The sequence below is a fragment of the Rhinopithecus bieti genome, unplaced genomic scaffold (genome assembly GCF_001698545.2).
Source record: "Rhinopithecus bieti isolate Rb0 unplaced genomic scaffold, ASM169854v2 scaffold_5022, whole genome shotgun sequence".
NCBI classification, from domain to species: Eukaryota; Metazoa; Chordata; class Mammalia; order Primates; family Cercopithecidae; genus Rhinopithecus; species Rhinopithecus bieti.
This window is the reverse complement of record NW_016804965.1, coordinates 2449800-2467416: the sequence shown is the minus strand read 5'-3', so window position 1 is coordinate 2467416 and position 17617 is coordinate 2449800. Positions and strand designations below refer to the sequence as shown.

The following is a 17617-nucleotide window of genomic DNA, read 5'->3' as shown; positions in this document are numbered from 1 at the left end:
GAGAACAAAACACTAGATTTTAGGCTCATGGCTTGACATCACATTGTGTTTTACAAACTTCTTTGGTCAGTCTCAAGTAGTTCACTTGCTCTGTACCAGTGGTTCTCAAAATGTGGTCTCCCGCCCAGGAGCATCAGCACCACCTGAGAACTTGTTAGACATGTGAATTCTTGGATCCCACCCCAGACCTACTGAGTCAGAAACTCTGCGGTTGGGGCCCAGCAACCTGTGTTATAACAAACCCTCGGCCGGGCGCAGTGGCCCACACTTGTAATCCCAGCACTTTGGGAGGCCGACGCAGGTGGATCACATGAGGTCAGGAGTTTAAGACCAGCCTGGCCAACATGGCAAAACCCTGTCTCTACTTTAAAAATACAAAAAATTAGCCAGGCCTGGTGGTGGGCGCCTGTAATCCCAGCTACTCGGGAGGCTGAGGCAGGAGAATCGCTTGAACCCAGGAGGTGGAGGTTGCAGTGAGCCGAGATCTCACTGTTGCACTCCAGCCTGGGCAACAAGAGCGAAACTCCGTCTCAAAAAAAAAAAAAAAAAAACCCTCGAGGTGACTCTGACGCATGACATGGCATGAGGACTGATGCCCTAAATCATAATGTAATGGTAGAAATTAATGATCTTGAGTGTTACTTTACCATATATAATTCTATTCCAAATCTACGTATATTAGCTATGTAAAATTTTCTTTGTTCGCTGCACATTGTCCTTTTTACGGTAAATGATTCTCACAGTATTTTTTGAGGATCTGATACATGCTTGATATATGAGTTCAGTATTTTTCTACAGAAAAATTTGAAGGTAACCTGAAATCACAGTACTTCTGGAGACCCAAAAGATTGGAACTTAGTTTTGGAATTCACCATTATGCAGGAAAGGTAAGAACTCTTAATTATGACTGGGTTTCTCTTTAGCCTTTTAATGAATAATAGGATGGACATAAAAATTATGGCCCAAAATGTTTATAGATAATAATAATGTCATAGCTGTCTGTTTCCACCCCCACTGGCCCTAATTATGCCCTCTGATGTCCTGTGATTGATCCTGTCCTTTGCCAGCCACTCACTATGGAGGCCACACCCACTCCAGGGCACGCTCTGCTGGCATCTATGCTGAAGAGGTTAAAAGAAAAGTCTTTCTCTTAGTTTAACAATCATAACGTTATAGTTTTACTAGAGGAATTGTTTTTCAGTAACTAAGAAAAAACGAGAAAGAAAAGACACACAACTGAAAGAATCCTTGGGTGAGATTAGCTGGCAATGGTTACCTGTTTGTTTCCTCCTTTTAACAATGCCTGAGGACCTTTGGTATAAACTGCCCTTTTCAGACTTTAGATGATTCTCTCTCTACTGCACTCTTTGTCCCTCCTCCCTTTCAAGAAGAGAAGGTGCCAGGCTGGAGATACAGTCAGATAACTGAGCTAAGCTAGATGGATGGATTACAATGCAGTTAGAGGAGGAAATGTCTCTACATTGACAGAAACACATTTCCACACCAGAACAAACCTCAGATATGTTGTCCTAGACCCAGAGGATGCTCTCTTTCCTTCCTTCTGCAGAGAATGACAGGTCATTCCTTCACAATGATGTCATAAATATGGGAGGACAAAGAGGACATTCAGATCAAGAAAGAATGTATCAAATGAGAAATACATAAAAATAAAATTACACAGAACTTAAAGCATTCTAGTCTGCTTGGCAACCTCCATATGTCTGTCAACATCCCACAGACTTTCATCATTTTTAAAGTATACCTTAAATCATTAGTTATAGCCTAATGATTCTTGGCATATCATTTTCCAAATAAAGCCTGTTTTAAACATCCATTAAGAATTGCATGCACCTGTAGTCCCAGCTACTTGGGAGGCTGAGACCAGAGAATTGCTTGAACCCAGGAGGTAAATGTTGCAGTGAGCCAAGATCGCGTCACTGCACTCCAGTCTGGGCGACAGAGTGAGACTATGTCTCAAATAAAATTAAAAAAAAATTGCCTATAATCATTTTATCTAGTTTTTTTTAACAATTAGATTTTAACAACCTATTAGTCTGCTCGGGCTGCCATAAAAAAAAAAAAAGTCACAGGCTGCATGACTTAAACAACAGACTTTTTTTTTTTTGACAGTTTTGGAGGCTGACAGATCAAGGTGCTCCGAGAAGGGTTAGTATCTGGGAGGCCTCTCTTCCTGGCTTGAAGATGGCTACCTTCTCAAGGTGTCCCCACATGGCCTTTGCTATGTGAGCATAGGGAGTGGGGAGAGATATCCCTGGTTCCTCTTCGCGCTCTTAAAAGAACACAAGTCTTATTGGTGTAGGGTCTTACTCTTATACCCTATTTAACATTAGTTACCTCCATAAAGGCCCTGTCTCCAAATATAGTCACAGTGAAAGTTTACATCTTCAGCATCTGAATTTTGGAAGAACACAATTTGACCCGTAACAAATACTATATTGGATCATTCCACAAAAATCTTTGGATTACATTGATCTTTAAAATGTCATAAAATTGGCCAGGCATGGTGGCTCATGTCTGTAATCCTAGCACTTTGGGAGGCCAAGGTGGGAGGATCACTGGAGCTCAGGAGTTCAAGACCACCCTTGGTAACATAGCAAAACTTCATCTCTAAACTTTTTTTTTAAGTAATAACATTATTTAGAAGTGCCAGAAACACAAAAAGCCACCGTGTATTTAAATCACACTACTACTGAGATAAAAATCTATCATGGCCAATTCAATACAGGTGGATCATTTATCATAGAAATAGGAATGCTTTTGTGGCTCAATATGCTTCCTTTATGCTTCTCCATCCCTCCAAATAGAGAAAAGAAACATACCAAATTCCCAACATAATAAATGAGAGGAATCAAACCTCTTTGGTCATTTCAACCCAAATAAAATCAGTGAGACACAGATTACAAGGGGCTACCTTAGTAAATGCTTGTATCCCTGTTGCTGAACATAGAGCAAGCTCATAATGAGTATCTGTTGATAATGATGATGATGATGGTGAGGAGGAGGAGGAGGAGGATGACAATGACATTGATTGTGATAATTATAGCATGCTGTATCAACAGGTCCTCTATAATGCAAGTGGATTCTTAGCCAAAAACAGAGACACTCTTCCAACTGATATTGTGCTACTTTTGAGGTCATCCGACAACAGTGTAATTAGGCAACTAGTCAACCACCCTCTGACCAAAACAGGTAAGGCAATTTTCCTTACCTGTAAGTTTTCTCAAGCCCAATCAAATAGTTTATATCTCTGTGCTGTTCACGAATTTCATCCTTAATTTTTCATGTGAGTTTGTTTTCGGCTCACTAAATACTTATTTGTTAATATCCTCTGCCCCAGATCATCTGAAGAAAATATAAAAATGAATATAAATAAGCTAGTTTTTCATTAAAGGTAAGTGTTTGCAGCACTCACCATAGTAGTGCTATTCTAGCTACTCACTACAAGAGTATACTGACCTCCAGAGTTCAGAATTACCTTTGCAAATCAGGAGTGGGCAGATTTTGGATGATTCTTTGAGGTTCCAAAAGTTTGGTGGGCTCTCTTATTGATTAAAACTGGGTGTGTCTTTGTTCGACCCAACCATAATACATCCTTGCATTTGCTGTAAGTAGAAAAAATATAGTTTGGGTTGTTTTTCTTTACTTGAGTTTAAAGTTGTTCTCTGCATTTCTTGTTTCATAGTTTTATTGAAGTATAACTGAAATACAAGAAACAGCACATATTTAAACAGTAAAATTTGATGAGTTTTTGACATATGTAAGCACCTGTAAAACTATCACCATGATTAATAGTGAACATACTCATCACTCACAAATGAGGTTTCTTCATGACCCTTTATAATCCTTTCCTCCACTCCTCCCTGTTCTATCACCATTTGTTGAAGAGATTGTTCTTTCCCCATTGAATTGCTTTGACACTCCTTGAAAACTCAGTTGACTAATGAATAGGTCTATTTCTGGACTCTTTATTGTGTGTCATTGATATTTATCTATCTTTAGGCTAATGCACACTTCCTGACTAGTGTAACTTTCTATAAAGTCCTGAAATCAGGCAGTACAAGTTAGCCTGACTTTGTTCTTATTCAGGCTTGTTTAGGTAATTATAATTTGTTTGCTTTTCCATATACGTTTTAGAATGAGCTTCTCAATTTCTACCAGAAATCCTGGTTGGATTTTGATTGTAATGCACTGAAATTATAGATCAATAATGGGAGATTTGGTATCTTCCCAATATTAAATCTTCCAATCAGCACAGTCTAGCTCTCCATTTATTTAAGTCTCCCTTAATTTCTTTCAGCAATATTTTGTAGTTTTCAGTGTACAAGTTTTGAACATCCTTTGTCAAATTATCTGCTAGTGTATCACATTTTTATGTGATTATAAATGGTAATTTTTAACTGAAATTCTGGGTTTTGCCAGTATATGAAATCTAATTGATTTTTGTATATTGATTTTTTGCCCTGCAACCTTCCTAAGCTCATTTATCAGGGTAGCTTTTTTTGTTAATTCCAAAGGATTTTCTTCACAGATGATCATGTCATCTGTGAAGAAAGGGTTTTGCCTGTTCTTTTCCAATATGTTTCCTTTTGACTTCTTTTTTCTTGGTTGTACTGGCTAGAATCACCAATGCAATCTCCAGTGTTGAACACAGGATAGGTTGCAAGAGTGAACATTCTTGCCTTTTTTCTGATCTCAGGGAAAGAGTAGTTAGTCTTTCAGTCTTTCACCACTGAGTATAATGTTAACTGTAGATTTTTTCACAGATGCCCTTTATCAGGGGAGAAGTTACTTTACTTTTTTTTTAATTCCTAATTTCCTGAGTGATTTTTGTTGTTGGTGGTTGTTTTTGTTGTTGTTGTTGTTGTTGTTTTGTTGTTGTTTTTAGGTTTTTGTTTTTTGTTTGAAGACAGTCTCACACTGTTGCCCAGGCTAGAGTGCAGTGGCACAATCTCAGCTCACTGCAACATCCACCTCCCAAATTCAAGCAATTCTCCTACTCCAGCCTCCCAAGTAGCTAGGATTATAGGCATGCACCACCATGCCCAGCTAATTTTTGTATTTTTAGTAGAGATGGGGTTTCACCATGCTGGCCAAACTGGTATTGAGCCCCTGACCTCAGGTGATCCACCTGCCTCGGCCTCCCAAAGTGCTTGGCTTACAGGTGTGAGCCACTGCACCTGGCCAATTTCCTGATTTTTTTTTTTTATCAGGCATGCATACTGTATTTTGTTAAATGCTTTTTCCACATCTATTGAATAGATTACCCTTATATTTTATTTTTTTTTAAACTGACAGCTAAAATTGTGTTTACTGTATACAAATGACATTTGGAAGTATATGTACATTATAGAATAATGAAATCCAGATAATTAACATATACATTACTGTATATAATTTGTGGTGAGAACACTTAAAATCTACTATCTTAGCAATTTTCAAGTATATAATACATTGCTGTGAACTTATTTATCCTATCTAGCTGACACTTTTTATCCTTTGACCAACATCTCCCCAACCCACCTCCTCCCACTGCAACCACCCCAATTGCTAGTAACCACTATTCCACTCTCTAGCTCTATGAAATCAACTTTTTTAGATTCCACAAATTCTATCCAGTATTTGTCTTTTTGTGACTGACTAATTTCACTTATAGTGTCCTTCAGGTTCAACCATGTTGGATAGTATTCGTGTGTGTGTGTGTGTGTGTGTGTGTGTGTGTGTGTGTGGACACCACATTTTCTTTATCCAATCATCCATTGATGGACAACTAGGTTCATCATATCTTGGCTATTATGAACAATGCTGCATCTGTTAGATGGTCAGTGACTGATTTTTTAATCATTCCTGGGAAAAACCTCAAATGGTCATGATGCATTGTACTTTTTATATATTGCTGAAATCAGTTTGCAAACATGTTTTAAGAATGTTTGCATCTATGTTTTTGAGGAATATTGCACTATAGTTTTCTTATGCTTTATTCTGTGATTTTGGAATCACAGTAATGCTGGCCTCATAGAATAAATTGAGTAGTACTGCCTTTTCTTCAATTTTCAGGAATAGTAGAATGAGTATTATTTCCTCCTAAGTTGCCTTGTAGAATTCACCAGTGAAGCCAACGGGGCCTGAAGGATGTTTTGTGAGATTTTCAACTACAAATTCAATTTGTTTAATAAACATAAAGCTGTTTGAGTTATCTAATTTTTGGGTGAGTTTTAGTAGATTGTGTCTTTTAAGAAATTTATTTCATCTACATAGTCAAATTTATTGACACAGTTGATTATAACATTTTCTTACTATCCTTTTAATATCTGTAGATCCTGAAGTTATGTCAGCTCTCTCATAAGTGACACTGGTAATTTGTGTCTTCTCTCATTTTATTCTTGATATATTTCCTGGACATGTATTAATTTTATTGATCTTCTCAAATGGTTTCATTGATTTTTTTTATTGGTTTTGTTTCTATTTCATTCCCTTTTTCTTTCTCATTTATCTTTGTTGTTTTCTTTTTCTGCTCACTTTGTGTTTTATTTTGTTTCCTTTTTTTAATTTCTAAGGTAAAACTTAGATCATTGATTTAAGAAGACATTCTTCTAGTATCAGCACTTATGTGGGTTATTTATAAGAGTTTATAAGGTTTCCAAATATGGTGAGATTTTCCAAATATTATTTATGGACTTCTAATTTAACTTCATAGTGTTCAGAGAGCATACTTTGTATTATTTAATCCATTTAACTCCACCCACCCATAATACATCCTTGCATTTGCTGTAAGTTTTAAGAGATATGTTTTAAGACCCATAATATTATGTCTTATTTTATTTTCATTTGCACTTGAAAATACTGTTTATTCTGCTGGTTGTTGGATGAAATGTTCTGTAAATGTCAATTAGGTCTACTTTATTGACAGTATTGGTCACGTCGTCTGTATTCTTACTGTTTTTCTCTCTCCTGGTTCTATCAATTACTGAGAGAGGGATTTTTAAATATTTGACTATAGCTGTCAATTTGCCTCTCTTTTTTTTCAGTTTTTGCTCATGTATTCTTAAGCTATATTATTAGGTATATAAATATTTAAAATTGTTATGTCTTCTTGATGGATAGACTCCTTTGTTATTATGTAATGACCCTTTTCATCCTTGGCAGCATTGTTTGTTCTGAAATCTACTTTGCCTGATATTAATATAGAGGCTCCAGCTTTCTTATGATTAGTGAGTGAATGGCATATCTTTTTCCATACTCTTAATTTCAACTTATTTTTTTTCTTTATATTCAAAGTAGGGTTTTTCTAAACAGCACATAGTTGGGTCTTGTTTTTTTCAATCCAGTCTGACAATCTCTGCCTTTCAATTGAGATGATTAGACGATTTACATTTAATGTGATTAATGATATGGTTGGATTTGACTCTTATCATCTTGCCACTTGTTTTCTATTGGTTATATCGGCTTTTTTTCCCAGGCTTTACCTGAGTTCCCTCACTCCCTGCATTTCAGGCTGACACCTCTCCAGGCAGAAAGCTGGCACAATCAAAGGGCTCTCCACATTTGTCTTCCCTCTCTTAGGGATCAGCGTCCTTACACTGCTTGATGCACAATGTATGAAACCTGTTTTCCATTTTGTATATCTTTTTAGTTGTTTGGGGAAGGTTAATTTAGCCTGTTACTTTATCTGACCCAGAAGCAAAAGTCATTACTTTTGACTTTAACAATTGCCATCCCTTTCCATATACACCAACAGCATCTATGCATCTAACTCCATGTTTTTCACCCTATAAAATATGCAGCCAGGTTCTAAATACTATGTTGTGTTGCTTGGCTATCAGCAGAACAGTGTCTGGTTGGCCAGGGAGAAGAGAAGAACTTAATAGTCAAGTATGTTTCAATAAACTCAGAACCTCAGAGATAGCAAAGACATATGGATTTTATATTCACCCAGATGTGCAAACATGTAATAACAATCATAGACAACTTTGTTATCTGTTACGTGCTAGGCACCATGCTAAGGACTTTCAATTACTCCTAATGACAACACAATAAGGAGGTACTACTTTTTACAAATAAGACATTAAGGCTTGAAAGTGTTGAGCAGCTTTCCCAAGGTTTCTCAATGGAAAATGTTAGAATTAGAGTTCTTCAGTTCTATATTATACTGTCTTCAAGATTCTAAAATAACCATGGCCTTTAGTATATATGACTTCACATATGACCTATAGTTCAGCCATTTTTAGGGGAAAGTGCACCACAGTTCCTTGCAGCTCGCGTCTTTAGTTGGGTTTATCACAAGCTTGTTCATTAGGTGAACATAAAAACCAAAATGGATACATTTTCTGAAATTAAAGTCCATGCTAATTTTAGTTGCCATTGATCTACATAAATAAATTTAAGCAAAATTCCTGAAACTGCCATTCTAAAGATCATCTGTTGCTGTCTCTGTCCACTCTGCTGTAGTCAGTAAGTTTCACATTTGAAAAGTGAACAGGGCAGTGTGCAGGGCGAGCCTAGCATGGAAACTGTTGTACACACCTGTCTCAGCCCCTCCCCTGGAGTTCGGAGGGAGAGGAGGAGGCAGAGCAGATGCACTGCCAGGCACATCCCTAACATGATTCCTTCCTGCACCATCTTAGGCCAGCCTTTTGCAACCATAAAGAACGGGAAAGATTTGCCAAAAATATTCAGCCTCTACTTATCACCTAAAAGTAGAGAGACAAGAAATGATCATTCTGAATTGGTACTGCATTTTGAAGATATTTTGCCAATTACTATTAGGATAATAAACTCTTGGATTGTGGGTTGGGTGGTTCCTTGTGCCTGGTGGGGGTGCGAAAGCTGTGAAAGTGAACTGCATTTCAGGGGCCTTCCATGTGCCAGACATATTATCGCATTTCATCAAAACTCTGTGAGGTAATCACCATTATTCCCATTTTATGGATTCTGGGTGCAGATCAGAGACCAAGTAAATGACCCAAAAGCAACACAGTTTAAGTACTATACCTGAGATTCAAAGCCAAGTCTTTCTGACTTCTCGGGCCATAATTTTTTCACTGCTTTGGATTGTGTGCATTTGTGTAGTCCTTAGAATGAAGCACATGTTTCTGAAAGTTAGACTGGAAAAGGCCATTGCCTACAAATGTAGTTGATTTGCTTATAACTACCTCATCCAAATTACTGATTCATATGATTTTTCAAGCCTGTTGTAAAGCTTAGCCTATGTTAAAGAAAATCTCAGATGCCATTTATCACACAAAAAAATAAGCAAACTGCTCCCTCAATCATAGTCATCTCAAGTCTTCTAGCAATTCAAAGGAAACCCAACACTTACCTCTGCCTTTTCTGTTTTCCAAGCTCAAGAGTTTTTTTCTGAATTTAAAATTTGTTGTACATTTTTACATAATTTTTTTATTCCTGAGTTCCTCCATAAATAGTTAACCAAGCATGTGATTATGAGTATTGCAGGATTAGCAATGCTTATTTTAACATTTAAGTAAATGGGAAAATCATCTAGCCATTAAGGATTCTAAAAGGTATTTTACATTTTCTACATTCTCATAGGTAATCTGCCACATTCTAAAACTAAAACGTTATAAACTATCAAATGAGGACTTCAGAAAAATTAATCAACCTGGCAAAGGTAAGAAAATGCTTTTTTCCTTGGCAGTGAGTCTAAGAATCTAACCGGTACAATGGCAATATTTGTATGCTTCTCAAAGTCAACAGTTTTTTCTTAGCTTTTCTCCCTTTGATCTTGCTTTTCTGTTTGAACAGATATGTATGTTTTGTTCTTGTTACTGCTAGGGGCTAAAATAATCATGCATTTCTGATATATTAATATTTCCAACTCTTTTTTAGCTAGTTTTTGGGGGGAGTTTTTATGTTTGTTTGTTTGTTTGTTTTTGAGACTGGGGTTTCACTCTGTTACCCAGACTGGAGTGCAGTGGCATGATCTCGGCTCACTGCAACCTCTGCCTCCTGGGCTCAAGTGATTCTCCTGCCTCAGCCTCCCGAGTAGCTGAGATTACAGGCACCCACCACAACCGGCTAATTTTTGTATTTTTAATAGAGACAGGATTTCACCATGTTGGCCAGGCTGGTCTCAAACTCCTGACCTCAAATGATCCGCCTGCCTTGGACTCCCAAAGTGCTGGGATTACAGGCGTGAGTCACCGTGCCCAGACCTTTTTTAGCTAGTTTTAAGTGTTAGACTAAGACCAACTAAAAATGTACTAATGAAGGTGAGAGATATTCACAGTCTACATAAGACCAATTAAAATTCCAAGGAGACTGACTAAACAATTACCTAAGGGAAGAATATCAACATTTTGCTATTTTACATATTTGAATGCATAAACTAAGATAGCCTGAAGGAAAATGCCACATGGTCTCTGTAGATAATAAAGTACAATAGATACCAAAGCATCACTGTCTTCCTCGGTCTCTTTAGGGCGACACTGGAGAAGCCACACGTCATGCCAGAGAGACGACCAACATGAAAACACAAACAGTTGCATCATATTTTAGAGTAAGATATTAAACTGTGATGTATTGTGCTTAGGGGTGCTATTTAGTCTAAATGGGTAATAGATCAAAAGCCAGTAACACTAGCAGAAGAGAATATTGTATTCCATTTACTGTTGTTAGATACAGGTTATGTTAGCATCTACCTTCAAAATCTGTGGATTGGTTTGTTTTTACATTCTACCTGGGAAATTATTGTATCCCAGATCAATCTTTTTTTTTTTTTTATATTTTCTCTGGGAGATAATTGTGTCCCCGAAAATTTTTTTTTTTTTTTTTTTTTTTTTTTTTTTTTTTTTTTTTTTGAGACGGGGTCTCGCTCTGTCGCCCAGGCTGGAGTGCAGCGGTGCAATCTCGGCTCACTGCAAGCTCCGCCTCCCAGGTTGACGCCATTCTCCTGCCTCAGCCTCCCAAGTAGCTGGAACTACAGGCGCCTGCCACCACACCCAGCTAATTTTTTGTATTTTTAGTAGAGACAAGGTTTCACCATGTTAGCCAGGATGGTCTCGATCTCCTAACCTCGTGATCTGCCCGCCTTGGCCTCCCAAAGTGCTGGGATTACAGATGTAAGCCACCGTGCCTGGCCGTATCCCAGGTCAATCTTAATGCAAGTCTATACCTTGATTAAAATTTGTCCATAGAACAGAATGCATTTCCACTAGAATAAAACCTAAATGGATTTTTACTTCAATGCTATGGTAACTACCAATTCTCCTTCCCCCTCCTGAATGATTTTAGAATAGACAGATAGGGCAAGGCTGAGCATCCATCTCCATTTCATATGACCCTTCTTGTATAGCGCTAAAAACCTCAAAAGAAAATAGAGCCCGTGTAGGAACGGAGCGAGAAGAGTCATCAGGAAGATGTGGTAACATGCTTAAGGGAGTGTGCTTAGCATAGGATCAAGGCGACCTTCCTTCCTTGGGCAATATAGGAGAAAAGAAAAAAACAAGTACTTTTTTTTCCTCTGTGCTCTAGATAACCCTTCCCTTATTATTGGTTCCAGTTCTTGTTTACCTATTCTGATAAAAACCTATTAACCATCCAATGAAAATGAAGAAAATACCACTAAAACTTGGAGTTATTACTTATATAATTTAATGTGGAGGAGGTGGAGGAAATTAGATTAAATTTAAGTGTTCAGTGAATATATCCAGCTCTCTAGCAGAAACATAAAATTCTTCAAAAAATATATGAATACCTTTACTAAATATTTTTTAAATCCTAAGCTCATAGAAGATAGTGTATACTTCATCATCTTTGAGTAGTGCCTGGCACGTTAATATGCTTAATACCTGACGTTTGCTGCGGATACATTTCACTTTACATCAGAAATGCAGCTCAGGCGAATCACTGAATGTATTTACAGCCAGATTTCCTTTTTTTAAGTGAGTTACCCAAGGTCATTATCATACCACTGTTGTTGGCATCAAATGCTGTATGTATGTTTAAACCAGGTTAGTTCATGAAATCTTTTTAATCTTCAGGCTGAAGTGAGAAATGATAGAAGATAATGCCACACAACATGAAGTGTGTTTTTAAAGCTATTTTCATTCTGCAGAGAAGACTGGACACAGTGTAACACTATGCTTTTTCCCTCAGAAAAACCAGAGCCTAAATTGCAGGAAGCTCCTGCTCAGAGTATCACCCCTATACCACCAGTACCTGGCAGATGTTTGCATGAGTAAAGGAATGATGACTTACAGATAAATGTAATGAAAAAGGCTCCAAAGTGACAGGCCCAGCTGTTTGAAAAGATCACATCTGAGTCTCAGTGCTCAAAAGGAAGCCATGGAAATTCAGAGCTTTGTCGGTTGCCAGTTTTAGCATTTGTTTTGCACTGGCTTTGTGACTGTAGGCTCTTACATTTCTAGCACTAAATGAGATCCAGCCATCAATTGATATTTGTGTCCATAAATTACCTTGCCAATAAATGTGATCCTGGTCTTTGAGATTCTCACTTTCTGGGATTCCACTTTTAGTGATTATCCTAATATGTTATACTTACTTGTCTAGTAATTGGCTACTGTTTTAATAAGGTATTGGTATAGAACACAGTTTCATATCTATGTGAATTTTAAAATTCTCCAAAATAAATAAGAAAATGATCAAATTAGAACTGATGAAAATATTTAATTGGATATAACTTTGCTTATATCTACTTCCTACGTATTAAATGCTATTAACTTTTCTGTCCTTATTTTAAACTAAGAGATGATCCTAACAGGGATTAAGGTGTTCCCTGTTTTTTTTATTGTATTTTAAGGTCAGGGGTAAATGTGCAGTTTGGTCACATAGGTGAAGTTGTGTCATGGAGGTTTGTTGAACAGATTATTTCATCACACAGGTATTAAGCCCAGTACCCATTAGTTGTTTTTCCTGATCCTCTCCCTCCTCCCACCCTCCATCCTCCAATAAGCTCCAATGTGTGTTGTAAAGTATTCCCTTTTTTACCTTCCATAAAGAGAGAGTTGGACAAGGAAATTAATATATAAGCAGGATTAACCAGTTTGTATAATATTATAATTTGGCAAGTTAGCCTAAGAGTATATAATTGCTTACAAACTACATCAAAAATAATTTTATCTGTTAATTGTAGTTGCCTTAATGGTTTAGAAGCAAACTTTTAACAGCTAAATTTCTAGTTATTGCCTCTACATTTTTGTAAGTAAATCTGTATTTTTAGAGCTATACATAAATAAAATGTTCATTAAAACAGATTTTCCTCCATTTGCTGTGACTAGTGGGAGCATTTATAACATTCGTTTTTTTGAATGTTATTCTTGTAGTAAAAAGAAAGGCCTGCAAGCTCGTACGTTTTTGTATGCTACATTGGGAAATTTATTTTTGTTGTGTATCATAGTATTCCCTGATGGATTTGTTGTCTAAAATGGTGGTGGGCCAACCTCATTTCGTCCGTTGCATCAAACCAAATAATGAGCGTCAGGCAAGAAAATATGACAAAGAGAAAGTTCTGCTGCAGCTTCGGTACACAGGAATTCTGGAAACAGCAAGAATTCGAAGGCTAGGATACTCCCATCGGATACTTTTTGCTAATTTTATAAAACGGTATGTGGATTTCTTTTTCAGTTTCTGTTGTGCAGTTTATATAAAAATTATTTAGGAGAATTATAAGAAACATAATATGAGAAAATATTTACAGGTCTAGGAGGGAGGCATTTTGTTCATGCAAATGATTATGTGTTGAAAAAAGAAGATAGCTATTAACTGAGGCTGAAAGATTCTGGACAGATGGGTGGTACTATGTGGTATAGGCAGCATGATCCAGAGGCCTGAGCTGCTTTCTGTACTGAGGAGTTGGAGAATCTGGGTTTTCACCCTAGCTCAGCCACTTGCTATGTGACTGTGGGCCTATACCACTGATTCTCAGCTGGGAGAGATTTTGCCCCTCAAAAGACACTTGACAATGTCTGGAGACATTTCTGGTTGTCACATCCTGTGTGGTGGAGGGGAGTGGGGAAATGCTACTGACCTCTGGTGGGTAGAGGCCTGGGAATGCTGTTAACAGCCATTCTACAATTTACAGGATAGCCTCCCCACAACAAAGAATTTTCCAGCCCCAAATCTCAACAGTGCTGAGGTTAAGAAACCCTGGCCTATAACCCTAACCTCACTTTACTCACCTGCCAAATCTGCTATAACTACCTGATAGGATCCTTATAATGATCAAATGAGATACTGTCTCTAACAGTGATTTGGAAGATGAAACAATTAGGCTTATTTGTCAATTTCAAAACCTAATATGAATTTTTTTAAAAAGAATCAATCGGTATAAGGAATTTTTTTTTCGAGACGGAGTCTAGCTCTGTGGCCCAGGCTGGAGTGCAGTGGTGCAATCTCAGCTTATTGCAAGCTCTGCTTCCCAGGTTCACACCATTCTCCTGCCTCAGCCTCCCGAGTAGCTGGGACTACAGGTGCCCGCCACCACACCTAGCTAAGTTTTTTTGTATTTTTAGTAGAGACGGGGTTTCACCGTGTTAGCCAGGATGGTCTAGAACTCCTGACCTCATGATCTGCCCGTCTTGGCCTCCCAAAGTGCTAGGATTACAGGTGTGAGCGACCGTGCCCAGCCAAGGAGTTCCTTTTAATATTTGAGATTAGCATAAAATAAATTGAGCTATATAATAAATATATTTTATTGAGTAATACATAGGTAGTAATATAAAGTTTCAATATCTTATATATTTAATATTTTAAATGCCCATATTTTTTGATTTTTTTGGTTCTATAATTTCTGTTGGTCATTAAACATAATGAAATTTCAGTTTTTGAAGATGAAGTCTATTAAAATTTTCAGGTGAAACCCAGAGGAAGTCCCATTTATAACATTCTTCACCCTTTTTCAAAGCATATAAATTACTATTAAGAAAAAAACGCAACCTTGTTTTGTGATTGTACACCAAACTTGATTTCTAAGTTTCCTCCCCTCCTTCCAAAAATTGTATGCATTTTATCAGCCATTCTTTTACTTGGAATAACCAAGACTCTTTCTAAATGTGATGAGAATTCTGATTATTTCTGCTAATTTTTATACATTCAGCAAATTTGTGGTAGTTCTTGATTTTGTTTTTCTTTAGAGACCTGGGATTATTTATTTGGAATGCTTTGAAATCAAGAAAACTCTACTACTTTTCTCATGATGGAGATCAAAATTACATAAACATAGTGACTTTCGTATTGGCCAATCCTCATAGTAGTTTAAGACAAACTAAAACCTCAAGTTTAGAGTCCAGAAATCTAGTTAGCAGCTAATCATTGACTTTACTTCCTACAGATCAGACCCAATTTTATAACCAAAACTAAGAAATTAAAAAATGGAATTCTTTATTGGCTAATAGGTAAATTCTCCATCCTGCTCATCAAAGCAGATAAACCGAAAACACTAGATACAAAGGAGTTTCAAATTTCAAATTAAAATTAAAATTTGACCTTATTATCATGCACTTCATGTTTTAGAAAAAAAGATCTTTAACTTGTTTAAATAGTAATATAGATATTATGAGTGTAATATTAATATAAGTACTCTTAAATTTCAGTGATTTTTTTTAATGTATAAGACACCATACTAAGCACTGTGGAAGATACTGATTTCAGAACTGACTTGATCTTCAAGAATGGACAGTCCAGTTAGAATTACCACAGCCATAGACATGGAAAGTTAACAAGCAATGTGAAGTAATAACTGCCAAGGTCCAAGAGAACGATATACACAGTGTAAAAGTTCAAGGGAAGGAAGAGCATCTCCAGGAAGGCTGATGAGAGAGGATATCAATAAGAGGTGTTCAGCTAATGCAGAAGGATCATTTGAGGCCAGGAGTTTGAGACCAGCCTGGGCAATGTAGCAAGACCCCATCTCTAAGAAAAAAACAAAAAAAAAACAAACAAAAAACCTTTTTTAGTCAGCTGGGTGTGGTGGCTCATGCCTGTAGTCTTAGCTACTCAGGAGTCTGAGGCAGGAGGATCAGCTGAGCCCAGGAGTTCAAGGTCATAGGAGGCTTGATCATACCACTGCACTCCAGCCTGGGTGACAGAGCAAGACCCTATCTCAAAAAAAATGAAAAATAAAAAAATAAGAAGAAGGACTCAGACTGGTACTTGAAGGTGGGTACGGCTTGTGGAGAAAACAGGAGTTTTCTTGGTGTACAGTTTGGTGTGCCAAAAGCTAGCAGGACTTGGATTGGATTGGGTTGATAGAGTGGGCATTGCATTGGTGAAGTGACAGAAGATAATACGAAAAAACAGTTGGGTTAAAATTATGAAGAGAAAGCCTTGAATACCAGCCTAATCTTATAGCTTGAAAAATAACCATAGTTTTACAATACAGAACATAATGAGAATAAAACCTGTTTTCTTAATGATATTGTAGTTCAAATGTCAGAAATGAGAATAAATTCTTAAATACATTTATAATTATTGTGCTGTTACAGAATAGCAAATGACTACACAATAAATAAAGAGAAGGGGATAAAACTAAGTGTATAGAGAACATGTGAATAGCTATTCTGAATATAGGAAGTTCCAGAAATAAAAGGCTAAACCTTTTCTGCATCACTAATTTGGAAGTTGGCATAGACTCTCAGGAAGGCAGAACAATCTTCAGAGGTTCTGTGGGGGTGTAAATAGAACTGCTAACCCTCTGCATAGGATGCAGAATTCCCCAGACCCTTTGTTCTGTTGTAGATAAATTCTTCTGTTCTATAAGAAAGAAACAGTCTTAAGGAAAAATATACAACATGAATTTTGCACAAGACACTGGGTTTTTACTGCAGCTATTTCAAAGGAACCCTTACACTACTAACAAGCCAGCCACTTAACTTGGCTCCATTTTCCCACTAAGCACCTGTACATAATGGTTTGGCTACCAGAGCTCTAATACAACCAGAACTTACTGAAGGCAGTAGTATGGTGGAGTAGATAAGTACCATGCTTTGAAGTCAGCAAAACCGGGTTTGAATCCCAACTCTGCCACTTACTCAGTCTGTGACCTTATTCAAAGTTACTTGAGTTCTATAAGCTTCAAGCTTCATTGTCCCTTAGCTGCAAATAGGGATGATAATAACAATATCTACTTTATATATGTGTTTATAAGTATTAGGAGAAATAATATATATGGATTTTATTGATAGAACCAGGTGTCATCAATACATTTTAGCTGTAATTATTTTTATTATTATTTTTGTCTCAGTCTCAAGCTCCCAAAATTACCTGTGACCGATAGTGGCCTAGGGGATGCCCTCCATAAGCTCATGTGGCTTACCTAAGTATTTATTTCCACAAGTCCCAGCAACAGTACATCATACATTCAGCAAACGTTTAGTTGAGGGACCCACTGTGTTCCAGTCCTTGAACTAAAAATCTTAATTGAAAGATTAAAAGTCCAAAGATTAATGGACGAGCCCCTGACATTAAGAAACTCATAGACCCGTTATGTAAACAGGGCTTTAAAAATCTGTGTTATCATACAATGTAAAGTCAGCTGCAGGCAGCAAGGGTGGGGGTATCCTGTGTTTACTACTGTGTCTGAAGCACCTAGAAGGGTTCCTGGCAAATAAATAGTAGATGCTCA

At 37.1% G+C, this 17617-nt stretch overlaps 1 protein-coding gene across 1 annotated transcript in view; it reads left to right on the top strand.

Annotated features, from left to right (window-relative positions):
- MYO3A (myosin IIIA) overlaps nt 1-17617 on the top strand; it is a 271870-nt gene that overhangs the window by 205980 nt on the left and 48273 nt on the right. Inside the window, 6 exon segments of the mRNA XM_017870799.1 lie at nt 799-887; nt 3081-3210; nt 9568-9588; nt 9591-9646; nt 10457-10534; nt 13394-13599. Coding sequence (XP_017726288.1) covers nt 799-887; nt 3081-3210; nt 9568-9588; nt 9591-9646; nt 10457-10534; nt 13394-13599 — 580 coding nt within the window.